Raw genomic sequence first — 19,883 nt, forward strand, 5'->3', positions numbered from 1 at the left:
GTGGGAAAACTCTTGCATGCCACCAGAAGGTAATGGGAGCCAGATTTAAAATTAATACATTGTGGGGAAAAAACAACAAACCATAAAATCACATCACTTGTGTTTTATATTGAGGCGTCATCCTACCTTGTGAGATGGAACCACGGATGTGATGAGAATCCTTGTAAGGTGTGTGGTGCGGACTGTCCCTATCATGAGGCATGGCTCGACCTATCAGACCTGAGGTAGAGGGGGAGGAGTAGTGAGATGTAAGACTATGGTGAATGATTTCATCAATAATGAGAGTTGAATGTGATTAAACAAGGGTCAGGATATAATCCAGCAGCCCTCCGTGGGAGTGACAGAGGGTTAAGTGGGGTCGTCTCTTACCTTCACAGTTGGCAGCAGACAGTGAATCCCTCATAGGCAGTCCTCTAGAGATGCCTCCCTCCATAACGTCATAAGGACGCTTCAAGCCTAGAATTTCTCCAGGCTGCCCGGAGCCTCGGCCCTCATCTTTAGGGGTCTGAGAAGCTGGCCCTACAAATAACAAAGATGTTACTAAACTTAGGTAAACAATACCTCTGAGTTAAGGGATAGTACTCAATGAGATCTAATCATTTGCATGAATGACTCAAGGTGAGGTATAGTGCTTGCCAGTTTAACTCAATGGAAACCATTCCATTTGTTGGGCATGTGCCAGATGTTACTCAAAATGAAAGTAATCATTGGCCATGGCATAAAATATACTGCAGCCAAGCTGATATACTCACGGTCATATGTGAGAATGTGCCCACTGATGCCCTCATAGACCACATGGCCTTTAGACAGTGCCTCATCCCGCTCCCTCTCAGCTCGGCTGACACTGTCCTCTGTGATCAGACGGGTTATGGTTCCCTTATACAGCACGTCGGCCGGAGTCCCCTGTGGTGAAGAGAGGAGACATGAGACCTGCACTTTATCATCTTAGTGTGCACTAGTAGCTGTTCTTAAGGAAAAGTCAACGTCTGACGTTGTGACTTTTATTTGATAAATTGTAGCGAGGACCTACAAGAGACGGCCTTGACTATCAGTAGGTGCCATTTACAACCGTCATTTCTGTCGAACTAGACAGTTTTCAGACCCACTTTTACATGCCAAAGCCACATTAAAAAACAAAAAATTCAAGCCTCATTCCTAGCAAACAGACTTGAACTTGTCTTCTCAGGCAGCACCAGGCTATGTAGCACTCCCAACAGGCTTGTACTTGTTAGTTAACTACACAGGCTAGCAGCTAGCAGTAGCAATGCCCACATACAAGTCAGGCTCAGATAATTACACTGTTGGATGGATACTGTGAAATTCGTACCTCTACTCAAGATGATTACACTAAATAGTCAATTCTGTTATATATCCTAAATAGTCTTTAAGCACTATCATGAAACCTGACAGTGGATACGATAGACATTTGAAAACCCACAACCAAGCTATAAAAACAGATGGCCTTATATAGCTATTACTCAATAGAATAATTAACTAATGTCTGTCGTAAGGCCCCTAATAAAATTTGTTTAGAAACACAACAGCTTAGAAGGGCTGTTAATAAGTCACAGTGCAGGTCAAAAACAATCCTGATTGATACAATTACAGATAGTGTGAGTGACTGGGAATAGTCTCTTTTTTTAGGATTGTTGAATTGGATGTAATTGGAGCAGCAGTGAGCTGTTGATTTGACTGTAGATTGTGTAATATACAGAACGTTTATTCTGTTTCTTGAATTGTTTGTTCCTCAGAATGAGTGTTTTTTTTTTGTTTTTTTTTAACAATGGTAACAGATAACGGGGATCCAAATAAATAAAAAATAAACTAACACACACAAAACAAACACAGCTGTGAAATACAAAGTAGTACTCCCTGAAGAAGCGGAGGTGCAACCAACTTGGCAACAGTAGGTAACAACAGGCAGCTTTGTTAAAACCTTGAGTCACATCACTCGTAGCCCGAGTATGAATAATATTTCTACACTGCTTGAGAGCGGGGGTAGACGGTTGAGTAGGAGACACAGTAGTGCCTGAGATCATATTTCTTGTCTGTTGATTGCAGCTTTTCCAAGAAGACACGGCTGGGGGGGGGATATTTACAGGATCAGATGGCACTGACCAAAGCAGTCCTCATCTACTCATCTGCTTACACACACACATCTAGCAATCCATATAGCTGCAAGCTAAACAAACAAAGGAGTTGTCCCTATACAATGGCACTGATTATCGCTTTCACCTTTTCCTTACTAATCTATCATGGTGGATAACAGCCCCCTCAACACTAGTTTTCTCTTGTATGCCAGTTGGATGTGATATTACAGTAGGCATATCAATGACTGGGTTTAGCCAAAGTCTAGAGTAAATAGATAAATAATAGAGGGAACAGTCGCGGTACAGTGTGTACCTGTTGCTAGGGTGACAGGGTCACTCAGAGCTGTGGTTATGTCACAGCAGCAGGGAAATCCAGCAACCACAGCACTTGGCTTGCCTCATGACGTCTCAGCAGCTCTGCTGCTCTCTCTTTCATCATAAGTACACAAATCAAAGCCCAGTAACACGAAGGCTGCTAGCTTAATGGCAGTAGCTTTAAACAGTATGGGCAGGGGCCAAATGACAGCATCAATATGGGCAAAACTAGTGAGAACTATCAGAAAAGGTGGGAGTAATGAAAAAAGAGTGCGGGTTGTCCGTGTACCAGCCATATAAGCTGCTACTATCATGAACCTTAACACAGTTTAACATACCGTCAGTTTCAGTTCATCATTTACATCAATCAGCCTCTGGACAAAGCAAATCACATTAACCTGAGTGTTCTGCTCCTGCACAGTGATCTGAGGGGAAACACTGGGCCAAATATCATCTTACATATAATAACAAGTCTCTCCTAAACCTACGTAATGGCTCATGTACAGTGGTTAATTTTTAAACTGACTTATTTAAATTAATTTCAGAGGTTGTTCAGAGGTTCTCCAAATAAAGGGGAAGAGAACTGTTTGCCAGTTGACTGTCGTAATGCACTACTCAAACTAGAACACTGTCAGCAGAATATTGTAACGCACACACATAATGATTGCCACACCCAACACAACGATAACTGCACAAACAGGAGATTCTGCTACTGTCAGAGTAAAAACATAGAAGTATGGCATTATATGTGGATTATGCCTGTTTTCCATCATCAAACTAGCAGTGTAAGAGTGTTTTAAAGGGCAACTTCTTTGGCCCTCCAAAGAATTACAAAGTTATTCCTAAAAATGATAAAACTAAAAAGAGATCTAAACAAACAGATATTTTAATGTGACGTTATTTAGCTCTCAAACATATCAAAATTGATTGGACTTAATTTCAATGTAGGTCTAGTTTCGATCAAATGTACTCTGTGCAGCTTAGTTATGTAGAAAACTTTAAGTATCCAAAGCAAATCTCCACTGGGATTAGCAGAGAAAGAGAGTAAACAACTTTCCTAACCCCTATTTAGCAGCCTTGAGGAAGACCAAGGACCTAGACTCACTATACTTTGTTTGTCTGAGCTCACCTGAGTAATGGAGCCCCCTCGGTAGGAGATTGAGGAATCTGGATGCATTCTCGTCCCTGGGAGGCCCTTAGTGATACTACCTCCCTGAACAGCTTGAATAGAAGCTGTAAAGATAGTAAGAAAGAAAAACAGAATTAAGAGTAGTTAAAGTGGAACACACTGTAAACAATCATTGGGAATAAATGTTTTCAAAAATGTCTCTAAGACTGGCCAAAAAGCCTGTGAGCACAGCTGCAACCAAAACAAATGGCACTGATTGTTTCGATCACTGTTCGTTGTCTTAAACGCATTTACAGTATTATTTAAGTCTAATTTTCAGTCTAAACACTGTATCTACTGATGTAAGAGTGAAAGCATGGCTTTATTAAGTTTTCCAAATTTATTTTAAAAAGGAAAACTGAAGTGTTGAGGCACCACTGGTAGTAATTACAGCTTTAAATCTTCTTGAGTTTGCGTCTACCAGCTTTGCACACATGGATTTGGGCAGTTTCTCTCATTCTTCACATCCCTCCAAGCTCTGTCAGATCAGATGAGCTTCAGTGAACTCAACTCCCCACAGATTTTCAATTGAGATTTAAGTCTAGCCTGGGCCACTCAAGTACATTTAGAGACACTCAAAGTCACTCCAGTGTGGTCCTTGCTGTGTACCACAGGTCACTGAGGAGGTAAATCTTTTCAGTGCACAGTGGCCACAATACAAATTTACTGCATATGGAAAATAAATAACAGCGAAGAAAAGGTGAGCCACCCACCACGTCCAGCAGCACCATCATGAGGTGTCCCCTGGGTCGACAGGTTGTCAGCTTGGGAGGATGAACTGCGAGGGGACAACTGTTCCTGCTTTATCACAGGGAAAGGACCTGCTGTATAGTCCATGACAGTTTGGAAAAAGCAAGGGATGAACAGAGAGACAGTAATGAGAAAGACATGTCTATGGTGATGCAACAGATGATCAGACCTCAATATAAGTTGTTATGGGCATAAGGCAGAAGTGGATGGCAACTTACAGGAAAGAAAAACTAAAGTACACTAGTCACTCCAGACAATTTTACTCACCCACTTTCCTCTGATCCATCCAAGACAACCCCATCTGTGTGGGGGGCATCTTCCCGTGGTCCAACCCATGAGCTGGGCTGTGCAACTGCACTGGGGTGCCCTGCAGAAACAAGTATTTGGTCATGTAGTGAATATTTGAGTGTGCTACTAAGAATATATTTCCCCCCCCCAAAAAACAATTGAAATTCCATGATTTCTGTGGGCCAACTGTGACTATGTAAAAGTCCTAGTTTATTTCTGCGGTGCTATACCTGAGTGATGGAGCCTCCTGGCTTGGTGGAGGAAATGAGTGGCGGTGGCTCTGGCATCGTGAGGGGCCTCACTGCTGCTAGCCTACCACTGTCCTGTGGTAGACTAGAGAGTGAAGGGTGGCCTGCTTGCTGGAACGCTGGAAGGCAGGAGAGATTATGAAGTTGAGATTTTTGGCAGACGGTTTCTAGAGGCAATTTACCATTAAGAAGTAGAACTGTTGTTCAAGTTCCTATAATACAATATACAATACATATTAAAACTGAGGTTTGTGAGGAATATAAAGATAGGGCAGGACAGAGAAGAGGACTCACAGTTGAAGTGGAGCAGGTGCTGGTCGTGACTGATCTTGGCCATATCTCGCGGGGACATGGGGTAGGGGGAGAGAACTGGTCGACCCAAGTTAGAGGTCCTCAGGTCATCAGGACCCAGTGCCTGCTTCTTGGCTTCCCCATGCGGAGAGAAAGCCCGGGACTTTTCTGCAACAACAACACACAAACAGAGTCAGGACCAAAGCACAGCACTCAGCTAGACCTCCACTAATCCAAGAAGCTGTTCTTTAGATGCCGCTCACATTGTCACCATTGTCGTTCGTGAGCACATAGAACCCCTCACGCCACTTCCCAGCCAGGTTGATATCACCACTGAATTAATACGCCAAAATACACAACAAGCCACTGCTAATATTTATTGTAAAGTACACACAGTAAAATCCAGCAGAGGAGGTGATCACCCTGCATTGTGCTTAAGGTGTAATTAAAAAAGGGAAATGGTGTGGCAAGGGGTGAACCTACTTAATCCCTGCAGGAGGGTCAGTAACCACCTCTCGTTGCCTTCCAGCTCTGAAGGGACACAAACACACCACAGATCATCGCAACCTCACAGAATTTTTCTCTCTCACAAAAAAAAACATGCACTAACTACATAAACACTTTACTGTTATCACATGGTGTGACTTTTGTATTTGCCAACAGCCAAATACTAGCAAATAGTAGCCACAATGTAGCTTGGAAATATGTCTACACCTGCCTCTGTGGCAGGCACTGTATACAAAGCTTTTTAAGCCTTTTGCTTCATCATGTCATGAAAAAGTGGTTGCTGTACTTCAGAGTTCACAGCTGCTGTGCCCAGTTGCTTATAAAAGACCTGTCTTTGTCTGGACTGTTGCTAAAAGTCTTACACTGTGCTCTCAGAGATTCACATTCCACAAGCTCACAGTAAGTGCACTGAACTAGACTATATTCCCTTCTGGGTCAATAGCAATACCAGACCATTTATCAGTTCCCTCTCCACGAGTGTCCCAGAAACACTTGAATACCCTAAGCACTACACAGACTCAAGGTTAGAGCGTGCAGCAAGGACCAACTAAATAAAACTAGATCAAATGCTACTAAAACTGCATAATACACAGCACTTTCATTAACCTCCATTTTCTTTTTTTATCATTTCATTATTCCTCATTTACAGTGCTAATCTTGTTTCCATAAATCCATCCAAGCCAAACAGTTGACAAGTTTAGCAATGTACCATGTTATACATACATAAAGCCTGCAGAAGAGTAACACTAGGGATCATACAGAAAGAAAATAAAGGCTTGGGAAAAAGATGGAGGGGGAGATTAATGTCAGAAAAATGCTGGAATTTGTGAGCAGGGTTCCTATATTTGTAACTTTAGCAGCTTACAAAACATCCTCTACTACTCTAAATACTATCTGACTTGTGAAGTATTGATGATGAAGCCTAAAAACAACAAAGGTGGTTTTCTGTCATGATGGAGGTGTGCGTACCATCCTTGTCGCTGGTGGAGGGGCTGCGTGGACGAACACGAGGGCTGCTGCTGTGAAGAGCCTCCCTGTCTCTGTCTGCCTGCGGGGTGTAAGGCTGCTGTTTGCCTGGCTGGCCTGAAAGCTGCTGCTGTTGTTGCTGCTGTTGCTGTTTGACCTCATGAGAGGACTCCACATGAGCCATGGTGATCTGTTGCTGGTACAGTGCCAGGGCGTGGGGGGGCAGCACTGCCTTGCCACCCCCACTCCGCTGACTGCCTTGCATGGAGGCTTCTGGCATCTACACACAGGAAGAGAGGAAAAGAAAAAAGGTTACAATCACGCCACACACATAACACAAGCCCACTCCTACCTGGCATTTGACATATGGTTAGCCACATACAGTATCTGATAAACATGATAGCTAATAAGCATCTCTTATTTCTTGGTAAGCTAAAGTTTCCCTCATGCCTGGGATCTAATTTCTTCTCCACAAAGCAATCTATCCCATCATCCTCCATCTGGCTGGCTTATCTTATACAAATATGACTAAACAATTTCACCTGCTATACTGTTGTCTCTGTAAGCAGAGAGACAGGGACAGCACTGATACCACTGCAATGGAAGAGTGTGTGTGTGGGTGTGTATGTGTTTGTGTGAGTGTGTTTGTGTGAGCTGGGCAAATCAGTTTTCTGTTATAAAACACTACCTGGGTCAAAGACACTTTCCAAGCTGAGATGCTCTTCCCCTAGCTATTGTGTGATGTATGAGGGAAAAATGAAAAATACACACAATGAGACACACAAAGTTTAACTAGTGACTCACAATAGGTGGTATAGCTGCAGCCCTCTGTTTGAGCTGTTTCAGGTCCATGGGCTTCTGCAGTGGGGAGGATATGACCCCATCATGAGTGTAGTTCAGCAGGCTTGGCCGTGGAGAAGTCATTCTACACACACACACACACACACACACACACACACACACACACACACACACACACACACACACACACACACACACACACACAGATAGAAATATGCTTGAGCTCAAACACCTTATTTTTTCTAATGTAAATTTAAAAACTCTAGGAAAAAAGAAAACATCTAAGAGAGGGCAGAGGTTCTGATTGTGTTTCCATCCCACATGCCTGCCTACCCATTCCCCCAAGAGACACAGGCACTATCACAAAGAGTATTTAAGTATTTAAATGATGGGGAACAGCATGAATACATGGGATACGTGCATGTGTGTGTGTGGGATATGTGTGTGTTGACAGAGCCTTGATTGTGGAAATGAATTGGAAGTAAAAATCCATATCCATGTCTGGCACATCTGTCGAAAGCACACAACATAGACAGACACACACTCCAATGCACAACAATACAAAAGTGTGTACACACACACTCCCTTTGTTTGCTCTGGCAGAGAGGGCAGCGTTTCCCTTGGCTCTGCCAGTACATGCAGTCTGCTGTCATGGAAAAAATTCAACAAATACCGTGCAAACAAAACTAATCACTTCTCCCACGCACTTTGACACCCATTTCTGGCCTTATTCACAGACACACACACACATATATACAGTAAATATATATATTCTCATTCATACAAAGTGCAAATAAAATCTCTGGTTGATAGAAAAGAGCAACCTGTGGTGTACGCACAAGTGTCTTGCCAAATATGGCTTCAATGCTGTACAGTGTAGCTAGGCAACTAATAACACTTCATAACCCTTGCTGCTTTATTTTCTGATATCCGCTGTGGTAGATCAGAAGTAGGACACCTAGTAAACCACTGCTCAAAAACTAGAAGCCATTTGACACTAATAATCGCAAGCAGGCCCAATGACGTCACATAGAAAACAAAACAGGAAATAGATAGTATAACATTTTTCATTTAAATTAATGGGAAATTAATATTTTTTTGAGGAAATACAAACTAATTTATTTACCTCTTGCTAAGAATTCTTACCTGCTCTTATCTGTGTTGTCCGTCTCCTCCACTTCATCAGCGCTACAAGTGGCACTAGAGTCACTGTCCCCATGGGAGCCTGTTTTGGCCCCATGGTCCTTCTTGGAGCTCTTGGTGGAGCTTTTGACTTCCTCTGTGTCTGCTATAGGAGGTTTTTTATCTGTGGCATCGCTGGGTGGTGCTGGCTGCAGCTGCTCTTTGTTGGGCTCCCCTGTCTCAGTCTTTATCTCCTGCTTGATTGCTGAGTCTGCATCTTCCTTGACAGGAGGTTTCTCATCCCCTGCCTGGCCCATGTCTGACCCGGCCACCTCCTTGTCCCCGCTGTTGGAGCTGGCCTTTGACCTGCTTGAGCCTTCCTCCTTAGCTTTGCTGTCTTCTGATGAGTGTGGTGAGGGTAAGCTCTCTGTGTCAGAGCTGTTGTTCGCTCCACCTGGCAGGACAAAAGGAAACACAGATCAGAAGACAAGACTGGGCTTATACTGTAAATCATGTTATATCCCCTTGTCCTTTCTTCTTCCATCTTTTCCCATCTCTTTCTGCTAAACCAGATTCTTCACAGTGCCAGTCTTCTGCCTAATCAGGTTTCACTGTACAATAAGGAGCAACACAAAACCAATTGGGATGATGGACAAAATACCCTGGGGCTTCAGCGCGCGATTGTGGAAGTACAGTCTACACAGTATACTTTTATCAACAAACTACAGCAGGATTTTCAGGATACTTTTATGATGGTCATTGCAGAACATGATTCTTCAAGTTAACAGAGAGCTACTTGAAGTTTCAAGAGCTTAGTTGTTACATTACATTATATTCACTCAGTGGCCATTATTAGGTATACCTGTACAATCTAATGCAATCCAATACAACAGCTCAGCCATAAATTACATTGTCAGAGGTATTAATTCCACTATATGTGTATTATTGAGGTTGTAGTTTGATGTGGTGTTGAACCTGACTGCATTATATTGAGAGGTGTTTCTAATGTTTTTGCCAACACCATTTACAAACATGAAGGAGGAAGATTAGAAACACTCAATATAATCCAGTCCAGTATAACACCACTACTAAATACGACCTCAATAATAAACATATAGTTGAATTAACACTTCTCAGAAACTTTTAACCAAAAACTGGCCATTATAAGCTTCATAAAAGGTAGAATCTGCGACGGATCTGTTGTATTGGATTGCATTATATTTCATAGGTGTACCTAATAAAGTGTCCAGTGAGTGTACATATTGTAAAGGCATCCATTTTGCTTAACTCAGTACATTTGACAAAAACAAACAGATCCACGGCAACAAGCATGATTTTAACCATCTTACATAATAAATGCTGATACACAGAACTATTTTATAACCACTTTACTACTGCAAAAATAGTATATACTGAAATAAAACAGCATCCTTTTTTAAACTGTAAAAGATTCATTATGCTCAAAAAGAGAAACTTACTTAACATAGAACGTTCGATTTATACAGTGATTTGTTTTGACAATTAGCATTATGTATGTAGCTCTTGGGAGTGGTGTACCTTCTCCATCTTCAGGGGCCTCCTCTTCATTACCGCTGGCTCCTGAACCCTCCATCTCCTCCTCCTCTGCTGCATACGGGGCACTGGCCTCCTCATTCTGCAGGGTTTTGCCCCTACGACGGGCCTTTCGTTCTTTCTCCTGGGTCAAATCAAACACACACTAAATAAAAACAACCCAGGGAACAAAGATCTTCAGATGCAGAAGACAACCAGAAACAATTTTATAGCTTGGTCATGCACAAAAAGCATGAATGACTTTACTTTGTCAGCACCACGTGGCTCACAAACTTTCCCCGTGCTTACCGATTTCATTTTATGCTGTTGCAGAATCTCATCCAGTTTCTGCCTCTTCTTGTAGTTGAAGTAAAAGTTCTTGCACTGTGACACGGTTTTTGATCCCACCATCTTGGCGATGGCGGACCAATTCCTACCATACTGGAGAAGGCCTGAAATCAACAGATGGACAGGCAGAGGGATTAGGATAGAATAGGAACAAAGACAGGCAGACATGGATGACGTGGCCTTGCACGACTACTTCTCCACTCCATATCAAATGATGTTCACTATGCAGTTGTAAAAAAAAAATTTACAAAAGCTGTGCAAAGTGCACTTGTTGTAAAGATTGTAAATGGAATGGTTATTTTGGTTCTATGAAGAATATCTCCAACCACAATCTCTTTAAGTGCACAGCATGGAAGTCTCACTATGGTAATCAACAGCCATAAACATCGGTCTCTATTCAGCTGTCAAAACTGTAGCACAGCCTTGGAGTTAAGTTCACAATGCAACCTAGACACAGTAGCACTCTCCCAGCAGCAGCACCATAGCTCGAATGCTTCCTACGTAGAGTCAGAGAGAAAGGAGTGGTGGTGTGGTGGCTCAACCGTCAGTCATACCAATGACATCACTAACTCTGCCCACTGGGGTCACTCTGTGTCATATTCTGACTGACTTTGATGTGACCCACTTCCAAGAAACCCTGGTCCTTTACACAGTCAACCACATGACTGTGCCTTACACAAGAGTCTACAGGCACCCGCTGGGCCAGAGCTGTGATAGATCAACCCTCACGTCATGAAACACACACACACACACACACACACACACACACACACACACACACAACTGCTGAGCGTATGTGTGCTAAAAGTAGAGATGTAGAGAGTAGTCGGTGTGTAAGTGGAAGTGAGTGAGAAAGACAGATAGCGTAGAATTTGCTCTGGTGTTTCCCCCCCCAGAGTCTGCTGTTAGCTAAAGGCAGCTCATTAACAGTGTGTGTTGTAAGAGGCTTAGCTTACGCCACCCACTTGTTTCCTGTGCCAGCCTGACAGGTCCTGGCAACAGGACAGCCTCTCAAAGGGTTGTGGGGGGAGGGTGGTGTTATTAACAGGCACAGAGCCAACACCTTCTGGGATAACCTTGGACATGGGGTCAGAGGACTCTGCATCTCATCGCTTAATGGAGGCAGTAGGACAACAAGCAGAAGTCTGAGCCAAAGGAGAGGAAAGGACAGCTGTTTACAGCCCTGTCATTTCAACTCTCGCATTAATCAGAAAGACTGACTGATACCAACGCTTTATTGAATAATGCTATTAATAAGTAATAGCTGCAATAAAAGCTGGTCTATTAGTTGTTTGCAAGTTTAATTTCTAGGGTATTATTCACAAGACTATACTAACTGTATTTATTTATGTGTACAGGGATACCCATAATCAAGATATGAAGATACATGTAAACAAGTCACCCCAAATACGATATCCAGAAGTAACCAGAAAACTGTTTGCATGGTAACACTTCTTAAATTAAATCCATCCCTTGCAAAACCATGTACATTATATTTATCTGCGTACTGATATAAGTCAAACACAATCTCTGTTACACAGAGATATATACTATATAATATACTGATATATATATAAAAAAAAAACTTTTGCCAAAAGGGCTAGTAAAGCTGTGGTGCATAATCCAGCAGATGTAAGAAGATGTATAATATTCACTGTCATGCTGAGAATTTATTAATACCAGTAAAAAAAGAACTACCATAACAAGCAAAGGTGATCTTCAAGTCTGAGCTGCTGGTGTCTAAAAGCTGCTGTGCACCTTGACAACCTGTCAAGTGTTAAAGTGGAAGAGGTTTTTCAGCTGAAATATTCATTGCTGCCACTAAAGGCATTGCTAGGAAAGCTTCTCCAAGGAAGAAAAGAAAAGAAGACCGCTCTGCCTGACTCGCTGCAAGCGGACTGAGACATGTGACAGATACCTATTAACCTTTAACAGCCGCCTCACAAGAGGGGAGGACTGCCCTACAAGTCCACCCCCACACAACCTGCCAGAGTACACACAAACACACATGTGTTCAGACAAACAAAGACACAAACAGTGACATACTATTGCACACATTCAAACAAGTAAGACAAAAACTTTGCTGCACCCACTGAACCTGAAGCAATAACAATGCAATTAATTTACTAAAAGTCAAAGATCACTTTGTTATGACTTCTGGCTACATCCAGTTTATTCCATCATAAGCAAGCACACAAAGCACAATCCCAAGCAGCTCTGGTTGACTCAGGGTCTTAGTTGCTGAAGCAACACACATGGAACAAACATCCAATCAGCGGTAGCAATACTGAAGCAGGTGGTAGCCTCACACCCAATCAGGACAGTGTATTCCCATTAGCTCCTCCCAGAGAAAGTCCAATCAACACCTGGTGCAGCCACAAAGTGGTTGTTCCTGTCTGTCACATGCCTGTCACTCCAGCCGTCGTCTCGTGGCCCTGCGGTGGATAACACTATTAGACGGTCTGATCTCTGGAGGGCCAGTCGGGAAGCTCTTCAGGGCTGGGCCTTCCGATCCAGAGCAGAGGAGATGAAAACAGCTCAGTCTCTGCGCTCTTCCTGCCAGCTGGCTTGACACTTGAGCCGGAGAAAGGTTGACATGCTCCAAAACAGCACATGCTCCTGGCCTCTCCCCTCCTTTTCCTCTCACTCTGTCCTCCCTGTGCTTCAATCAGTGCTGGTCTGTTCTTCTCTGCCGTGTCTCTCCCCAATGGCGGTCGTCTGGGAAGACTTCCACAGGAAAGTGGGACTGTGGGGCGGTGCTATGTGCTCAGCCTCTCTCTCCTCTCATCTGATCTCTCCTCTGTCTCTCTTTTTCCCCCTCCCTCCCTCTCTCCGTCCCTCCCCCTACCTCAGTCTGCCAGCAGGCACCGCGGCACACACACACACACACACACACACACACGCATGAGTGAGTCCACACTCATTCGAACCCTCTCTCTCTCTACTCTTGTTAATACTCTAGCACATAGACGCAAACACACACTCAGGCAATCCAAGAGTAAACAGAGAGCAGAGAGAGAGAGAGCAGCCCAGAGAAAGAGGAAAGGGATAGAGAGACAGCAGAACCACTGAGCCAATGAGACAATGGAGAAAGGGAAAGGATACAGAAGTGGAGAGTAAGCAGGGGGGGCAGCGGCAAGGTTGATGTTGATACCATGAGAAAGCATAAAGGCTTTCACATTTTTCCTGACTGACCTGCTTTTCATCTTGAATGTGACCTCCCTCCAGTCTATAACAACACAGAGTGAGGGGAGCGACAAAGTGAGTGGGGGAAAGAGGCACTTGCCAAATCTTCCACAGCTCTTGCCAATCTGGGCCGTTGCCATCTCCCATCCCGAGAGAGATGGACAGAACGAAAGACAAAGATAGAGCAACAGTGGAGGGGAAAGAAAAAAATAATATGGCATTCTCTACCTGCTGCTCCTTTAAATGGGTTCTTCCAGCAAGCAGAGCAGGGGCCATTATCCAGCTGCCTGCCTGCACCCAAGCAAAGCCTGCCAGATTAGTGCACTTACATAAACGCCAGCCAAGAAGGTGCACATGCAAACACACACAGCCTGGACTAAGTGCACATAGACACAGCCTTTTTCTACACATATTGTGCACGCACACACACAGAGTTGGTGGATTAAGAGAGGGGTTTTATAAAGATTGACCGTCCCTTGTTTGAGGTACCAGTCTTTATGAGCAGTGTAGACAAGTGTGATCTATCTCAGAGTTTGGCCATGCCATCCTCGAAGGCAGCGCTGGCTGGCGCTGCCATGCTGGAATGCTGATGTCCTGCCAGGCACAATAAATACCATTACTCATATCTGTTTAGCTCAAGGGTATAAACACATTAGCATCAGGACGCCTAAGCCCCTTTAAAACATATACATGTCAAGCACCAGCAAGGGAGAGCACCTTGACAAGCTTAGGAAATGGGGGGATGGGGTTATGATCTTGGAGTGTGAGTTCTTGGAAGGGGAATCCCTTTTGGCAGGTGTGGAGGTGGTTGTTAGAACTGATGAAAAATGGCAAGTGCAGCTCCTCCTCTTCAGCCCTCAGTACTGTAGCTGGGACTCTGTGGTTGTGGTTACATAAGCCCTTCATAGAAGCCCTGCTCCCACCGAGCTGCCAGGCTAATCCTCTGGGATGGAGAGCCCCACTAATCCCACTGCAGGAGAATGGAACTGAAGACATTAACCAGGATTACTACACAGGACCATGTCCAAACCAGGCCAGCGCCAGTTATCGCAAAATAACCTCTTAACATACAAACCTGCACACATTCACAAACCCCAAATTGCAGGAGACACTACACACACACACAGCACGGGACAGTTGCAATAACGCCTCTAGACCAAATGTGGTTTCAATATCACATTCAAGCCGCTGATAGCTGCTTGCAAGAGGCACTTCATCTACTGTTGATTACAAGGGAGGACAGGTTAAATTAGTCAGAAGCAGAAGTGAGAGTCACACAAAGCAAGATGACACATCATCTACAAATGGCCACAAAGCAGCCGCCTTGCCATGAAATTGCCTTGAGTCATGTACAGAGAGCAGGACTTGACATTACAAAGACAGTACTTAGCCAACTAAGACCAAAATTTTAAAAAACATCTATAAAAAGATGTATTTAAATACACACATCAGGCTGACTTTTGGTAATTTAATGAGTCAAAGGTAAATATATTTATAAATATCAACATTACTGCCTGCAGCACTCATCACCTTTTCTTGGAACATGTAAATATGTCTTTTTTAAATACCCAAACAGATGAGAACCAGATCTGACCATCAATCTGGTGCAATCCATAATATAAAGAATACGAAGAGTAGTGCGCATTAGAAACCAGTGAGGGTGAGGAGCTCATTACATCAGTAACTGAGACTCAAGCACTGCACACAACAAACACTGTCAAACACACTCGCACAGGGCGCTGATGCAAGGAAAATGGGCAGAATGTCAGCGAGCTCTGTGAATTAGCCATAGGCTTCTGGGTAATCTTCAGTCAGAGACAATAAACGGGCTGAGTTAATGACTGCTGCATTTGCAGGGGCTGGCTGATAAGAGGCAGACTTTACAGCCTGCTTGATAAAAAGACAGGCTGCCTTGACCCAGAGAGACGGGGACACTCCAAAGAGCAACAGACCCAGTCCAGGCAGACGGACACATATACGCACAGACACAACCTAGCAGCACGTGGCAGTTGCTGCCTCACTAACAGGAAGTCACAGCCACATCACTTGTCTATGCTTTCGCAAAACAGTGCTTGAGCTGCTAATAGTGTTCTTTCCTTTGACATCGCTATTATAATGCACAGTAACTGCGATGAAGTTACACTTCACAGAGAGAATAAAGGTTTACTCTGTATTACCTTTTTTGGCAATTTCCATCTCTTCTTCAGTCCAGCGAGAGCTCTCATTCATTTCCAGATTGGCTGTTAAAAAAAAAAAAAAGAGAACCACCAAGTTAGAGAAGGCGGGAGGAGGGGGAGTGGGCAGTTGTCACAAAGTCAGTTAGGGAGTGACTGACAAGAGGAAAGGAAGGAGAGAGAGAAATTAGAGAAGAAAAAAGAATAAGAGGGTGGGGGGCAGGGTAGCTCGTGCTGTTTGCCAGTGAGGCACTGCAGTGTGGGTCGCTAGGGACTGTTTGTTTTAGATGGAGGAAGCAGGAAATCCAAGGAGAGAAGTCAGTTAATGATTATAGACATAACTAGCTTCTTTCCCTACACAGGCCATAAGCCAGGCCGACCCTGGCTCTGCATGGCAGACAGAGGAGCAGGAGCCTGTGCTTATGTGTCCTCTATATGGACCTGTGAAGGCCACAGTGGGCCAGCTAGCACTGCTGCCAGCAGGGGAACAAACAGTGGCGGAGGGGGGCTGCTGATGGGAGCCCTTCCAACCCGAGTCACCTGGGGATTCCCTGTGACTAAACCTGTGTTGCAGGAGCGACTGCATGCATATACACACAACTGCTGAAACATCAAAAATCCCTGATAGCTTGCAGCAAGAGTGTTAGTGTGTGCATGGCTGACTTACCATCTGCGAGGAAACAAAGAGCTAAGCGAGGGGACACTGCTGACACACAAGTATTTTGTCCTTAAATAATACTTTTGTCTTTTGCCAACAGATGGGATTTAAACTACATAGTTCATGCAGTCACTTAGGAAAAAAGGCGAGTGCAAGACTGAATGTGAATAAGTAAATGAAGACAAAAGGAACAACAGTGCGCTCTTGTGGTGCAGGAAAGGAGGCCACAACTAGATCAAAGGTGACAAAGTCAATCCTGCATGACGGTATTGAAATACTTCCGTATTCTGTAAACCTTCTCTATTGTTTAATTGCAATGATATGTGCAATTTTTTTTGTTCTACATTATTGGTTTTAGCTATTAGTTAATGTTTTGCACCCAGTTAGAAATAACATATTCCATTTCCATATAACAAATATGAAATAAAGTTTCTTGTCATGTCTCTGTGTTTATCAGGTATATTACAATGGTTTAATTCCGATTTGACCAACAATACATTTCATATTGTTTACCCACATCACCCTCTCCATTTACAGTATGCAATATGACAGTAGCCGCATGCTAAATGTATTCTGATGTTAAAATAAAACCAGACAGAGGAGTAAATTGGCATGAATTTGGTGCAGTGCAGCTGAGACTGACCAAGCTCACTGTTGAGTGGCGGTGTGGTGGTCTCCTCCACTTCACTGGTCATAGAGCGGGTGATGCGGCCCTTGCGGCGCCCTTGGCTGTTGGCTGTGCGTCGACCCTTAAAAGCCACAGTGGGCTCTTTGTCCTCTGCATCTTCTCCAGACGTGTCATCCCTGTGTTTGAGAAATGTCAACACAGTCAGCAAGAGATACACAGATATACAAGATGTTTTGAAGGTGTGCATATGATGGGTCACTGACATAGGAGTCAAAGCCCTATACACAGTCCGCTAATTTTTGGGCAGCTGATAATAATCATTTAGACCCAAAAAAGGCAGCGTTTTTATTGCCAAACAACCAAATGTCCTCAGTCCAACTGAGCATGTGTTTCACTGCTGAAGATCAGACTAAAGGCAAACAGCACCTGACACAAGCAAGAATTGAAGATGGCTGTAGTACAGGCAAGGTACAGCATCACCAAGGAAGATGCCAAGTGTCTGCTGATGACAATGGGTCACAGGCTTTAGGCTGTCACTGACTGCAAAAACAGTGCAACCAAATAGTAAATTATGACATTGTGTCTATTTTAATGTATAAAAAGGGCTATAATTCCTGAAAGGCTGTAAAGTAATGTTAATGTACACTCCATCAAATTAAATCAGAAAGTTGACACTTAAAGCCAATGTACTGAAATTCAGAGCTACCAACAAAAAAATGTGCCACTGCGACAGTACTGCTGCAATGTACATTGAAGTGCAGGGAGATTTCACTAGTGAAATAACACCGATACAATCTTTTCTGAGATGCAAATACGGGCCATGCTGCTATTCAGTCAGTCCCAAATATTTAATTCAAACTTGTGTCCATCACCATGTCTCTTATGCTGCTTTGGTCTCTACATTGCATTGACTTTAGTGTCACAAATCTGGGCACAGATTGTCATACAGTTTGTCTGCATGAGGACAGGCAACTAGAGAATGCTGCAGACTGAAACACAAACTTCAAAGACACAATGTGAACGTGTATACAGACACTGCTTTTTCTTTCTTTTTTTTTTCCTAAGATAACTTATCGAGTGTCAGCACAATGGCATGCCAGGAGACAGCCACTGAATTTGAACCCACTGCACCTCCATTCATCTTCCCCCAGCTCCATTAATCTTACTGAGGGGAGCCGGTGGCTAGCTAAATATAGGCAAGCAAGCTGTGCCAGGGACAGGCAGGCAGCAGGGTGTGCTGGGAGTCACGGAGTCCCCTGGCCTCGCCTCAGAGCAAGGAGGCAGTAGGCAATGCTTCATCATCATCTTCTAGTCTGACACAACTGCTAATAAATATGGCCTGCTATTACTTGAAACTACTGTAGTGTACAGCTTCAGTTGACATTATAATATAGTGCATGAATACAGACATAAGAGTTTTAATCTATTAATTTTCAGGCACCAGAAAGCAGCGATATTCAATCTGTTGTTTTGCATCCTTTGCTGGCACTGTGCCTGAAAACACCCCCTTCTCCACCACTATGCCCACCTGCACACATACACATTACTCCTTACACACTGACTTTTCAAATTGACCGCTAGGTTAATCATACTGCTTTTTTTCCGCCACCAAAATACCCCAGACTAACAAAATACACACAGAATTTAAAAAATTACACTTGGCATCCTATTGGGAAGGGGAGAAGCATAAACAGGAAAACAGCTGTTTTAATAGGGAGAACGAATGGACGCTTGAATTTGCCGTAGGTGGAAAGTCTGGCTGGAGGTGAGTAAGTAAGAGCTCAAGGGTTACAGAATGATTGGATTTCCAGATCCGCTCCCCCTAGCCAAAACTTACTCCTACTCCATTTGCTGAAGCCTGACCTGGAACAATTCTAAAACTGTGTGTTGGAGAAATGGGGAAAGTGAGAAGACTGTTGCAGCTGCATAAGTTCAGGCTCATACGAAGTGGTAGAAATGTTTTCACTCAGCTGCATTGTTTCCTCTCACTCTGTCAGTGTGCTTTTCTAATGAATCAATAAGTAAAGTCATCATTACAGTGTACAGTGTTTAGAGTTAAAAATTCAAAAAGCGGAAGGCTTAGTCATTATTAAAAAGCGACTCACTTCATTCCATCTTCCTTGTCTTCAGCTTCATTTTTTTCTTCATCCCTCTCTCCCTCCTTCTCTTTCTCCTCCTTCTCCTTTTCTTCCTGGCTGCTCCGGTGCACTTGTTGCTGCTGTTGCTGCTGCTGGCCGTGCTGCGACGAAGGAGACAGAAACAACAATGCATTCTGTTAAAAGATAATCCCAGGTAACTGGATACACTGGTTAGACTGGCAACTGGATAGACTTACCAACAAACACCCTGACCTCTCCTGTAACCTGTATACCGTAGACACATACACTTCAATGTGTAGACAGACAAACATGAAAAACTGCAATTCTCACCTAAATCATTTTGCATAATATTAAAATTTTGTTCACTACAGAAAGCAGACCACAATCAATCCATTGGCCCAGTAAAGGGTGGTCATTGATTTTCTGCCCAAATAATACTGCATAATGCCTGCAAAACTGATGTGACAATAATATAAAACTTTATTTATCCCCGTGGGGGATATTCGGGTGTTACAGCAGCAAGTTACAGGATAGCAGCAAGTCGAAGAGTAGATCAGATAAATAAACAAATAAACACAATAGCATTCGAAGCAGGGATGAGCCTTTGGCTGAGCAGGGGTGTGAAAAAGACTGCCAAGTATGTCAATAGGTAAAAGTGACCGTTTCACGCAGATTCCTCCAATATTTCTCTAT

At 43.5% G+C, this 19,883-nt stretch overlaps 1 protein-coding gene across 9 annotated transcripts in view; it reads right to left on the reverse strand.

Moving 5' to 3' along the window:
• The window catches only part of ncor2 (nuclear receptor corepressor 2), a 96,858-nt gene that overhangs the window by 15,083 nt on the left and 61,892 nt on the right, over window positions 1-19,883 (reverse strand). For 5 of the 9 annotated variants that reach the window (XM_044195548.1, XM_044195545.1, XM_044195547.1 and 2 more), the window contains exons 15-31: window positions 19,197-19,330; window positions 17,107-17,267; window positions 15,809-15,871; window positions 10,407-10,549; window positions 10,104-10,242; window positions 8,571-9,000; window positions 7,428-7,548; window positions 6,627-6,903; window positions 5,634-5,681; window positions 5,154-5,318; window positions 4,842-4,978; window positions 4,591-4,690; window positions 4,287-4,397; window positions 3,535-3,638; window positions 753-903; window positions 370-519; window positions 127-219 (exon numbers count right to left, since the gene is read on the reverse strand). In XM_044195548.1, the coding sequence (XP_044051483.1) occupies window positions 127-219; window positions 370-519; window positions 753-903; window positions 3,535-3,638; window positions 4,287-4,397; window positions 4,591-4,690; window positions 4,842-4,978; window positions 5,154-5,318; window positions 5,634-5,681; window positions 6,627-6,903; window positions 7,428-7,548; window positions 8,571-9,000; window positions 10,104-10,242; window positions 10,407-10,549; window positions 15,809-15,871; window positions 17,107-17,267; window positions 19,197-19,330 (2,527 nt within the window). The remainder of the gene's footprint in view (window positions 1-126; window positions 220-369; window positions 520-752; window positions 904-3,534; window positions 3,639-4,286; window positions 4,398-4,590; window positions 4,691-4,841; window positions 4,979-5,153; window positions 5,319-5,633; window positions 5,682-6,626; window positions 6,904-7,427; window positions 7,549-8,570; window positions 9,001-10,103; window positions 10,243-10,406; window positions 10,550-15,808; window positions 15,872-17,106; window positions 17,268-19,196; window positions 19,331-19,883) is intronic. The other 4 variants (XM_044195551.1, XM_044195543.1, XM_044195544.1 and 1 more) reach the window with 3 other exon arrangements.

Source organism: Siniperca chuatsi, linkage group LG5, assembly GCF_020085105.1.
Source record: "Siniperca chuatsi isolate FFG_IHB_CAS linkage group LG5, ASM2008510v1, whole genome shotgun sequence".
In the NCBI taxonomy this organism is placed as follows: Eukaryota; Metazoa; Chordata; class Actinopteri; order Centrarchiformes; family Sinipercidae; genus Siniperca; species Siniperca chuatsi.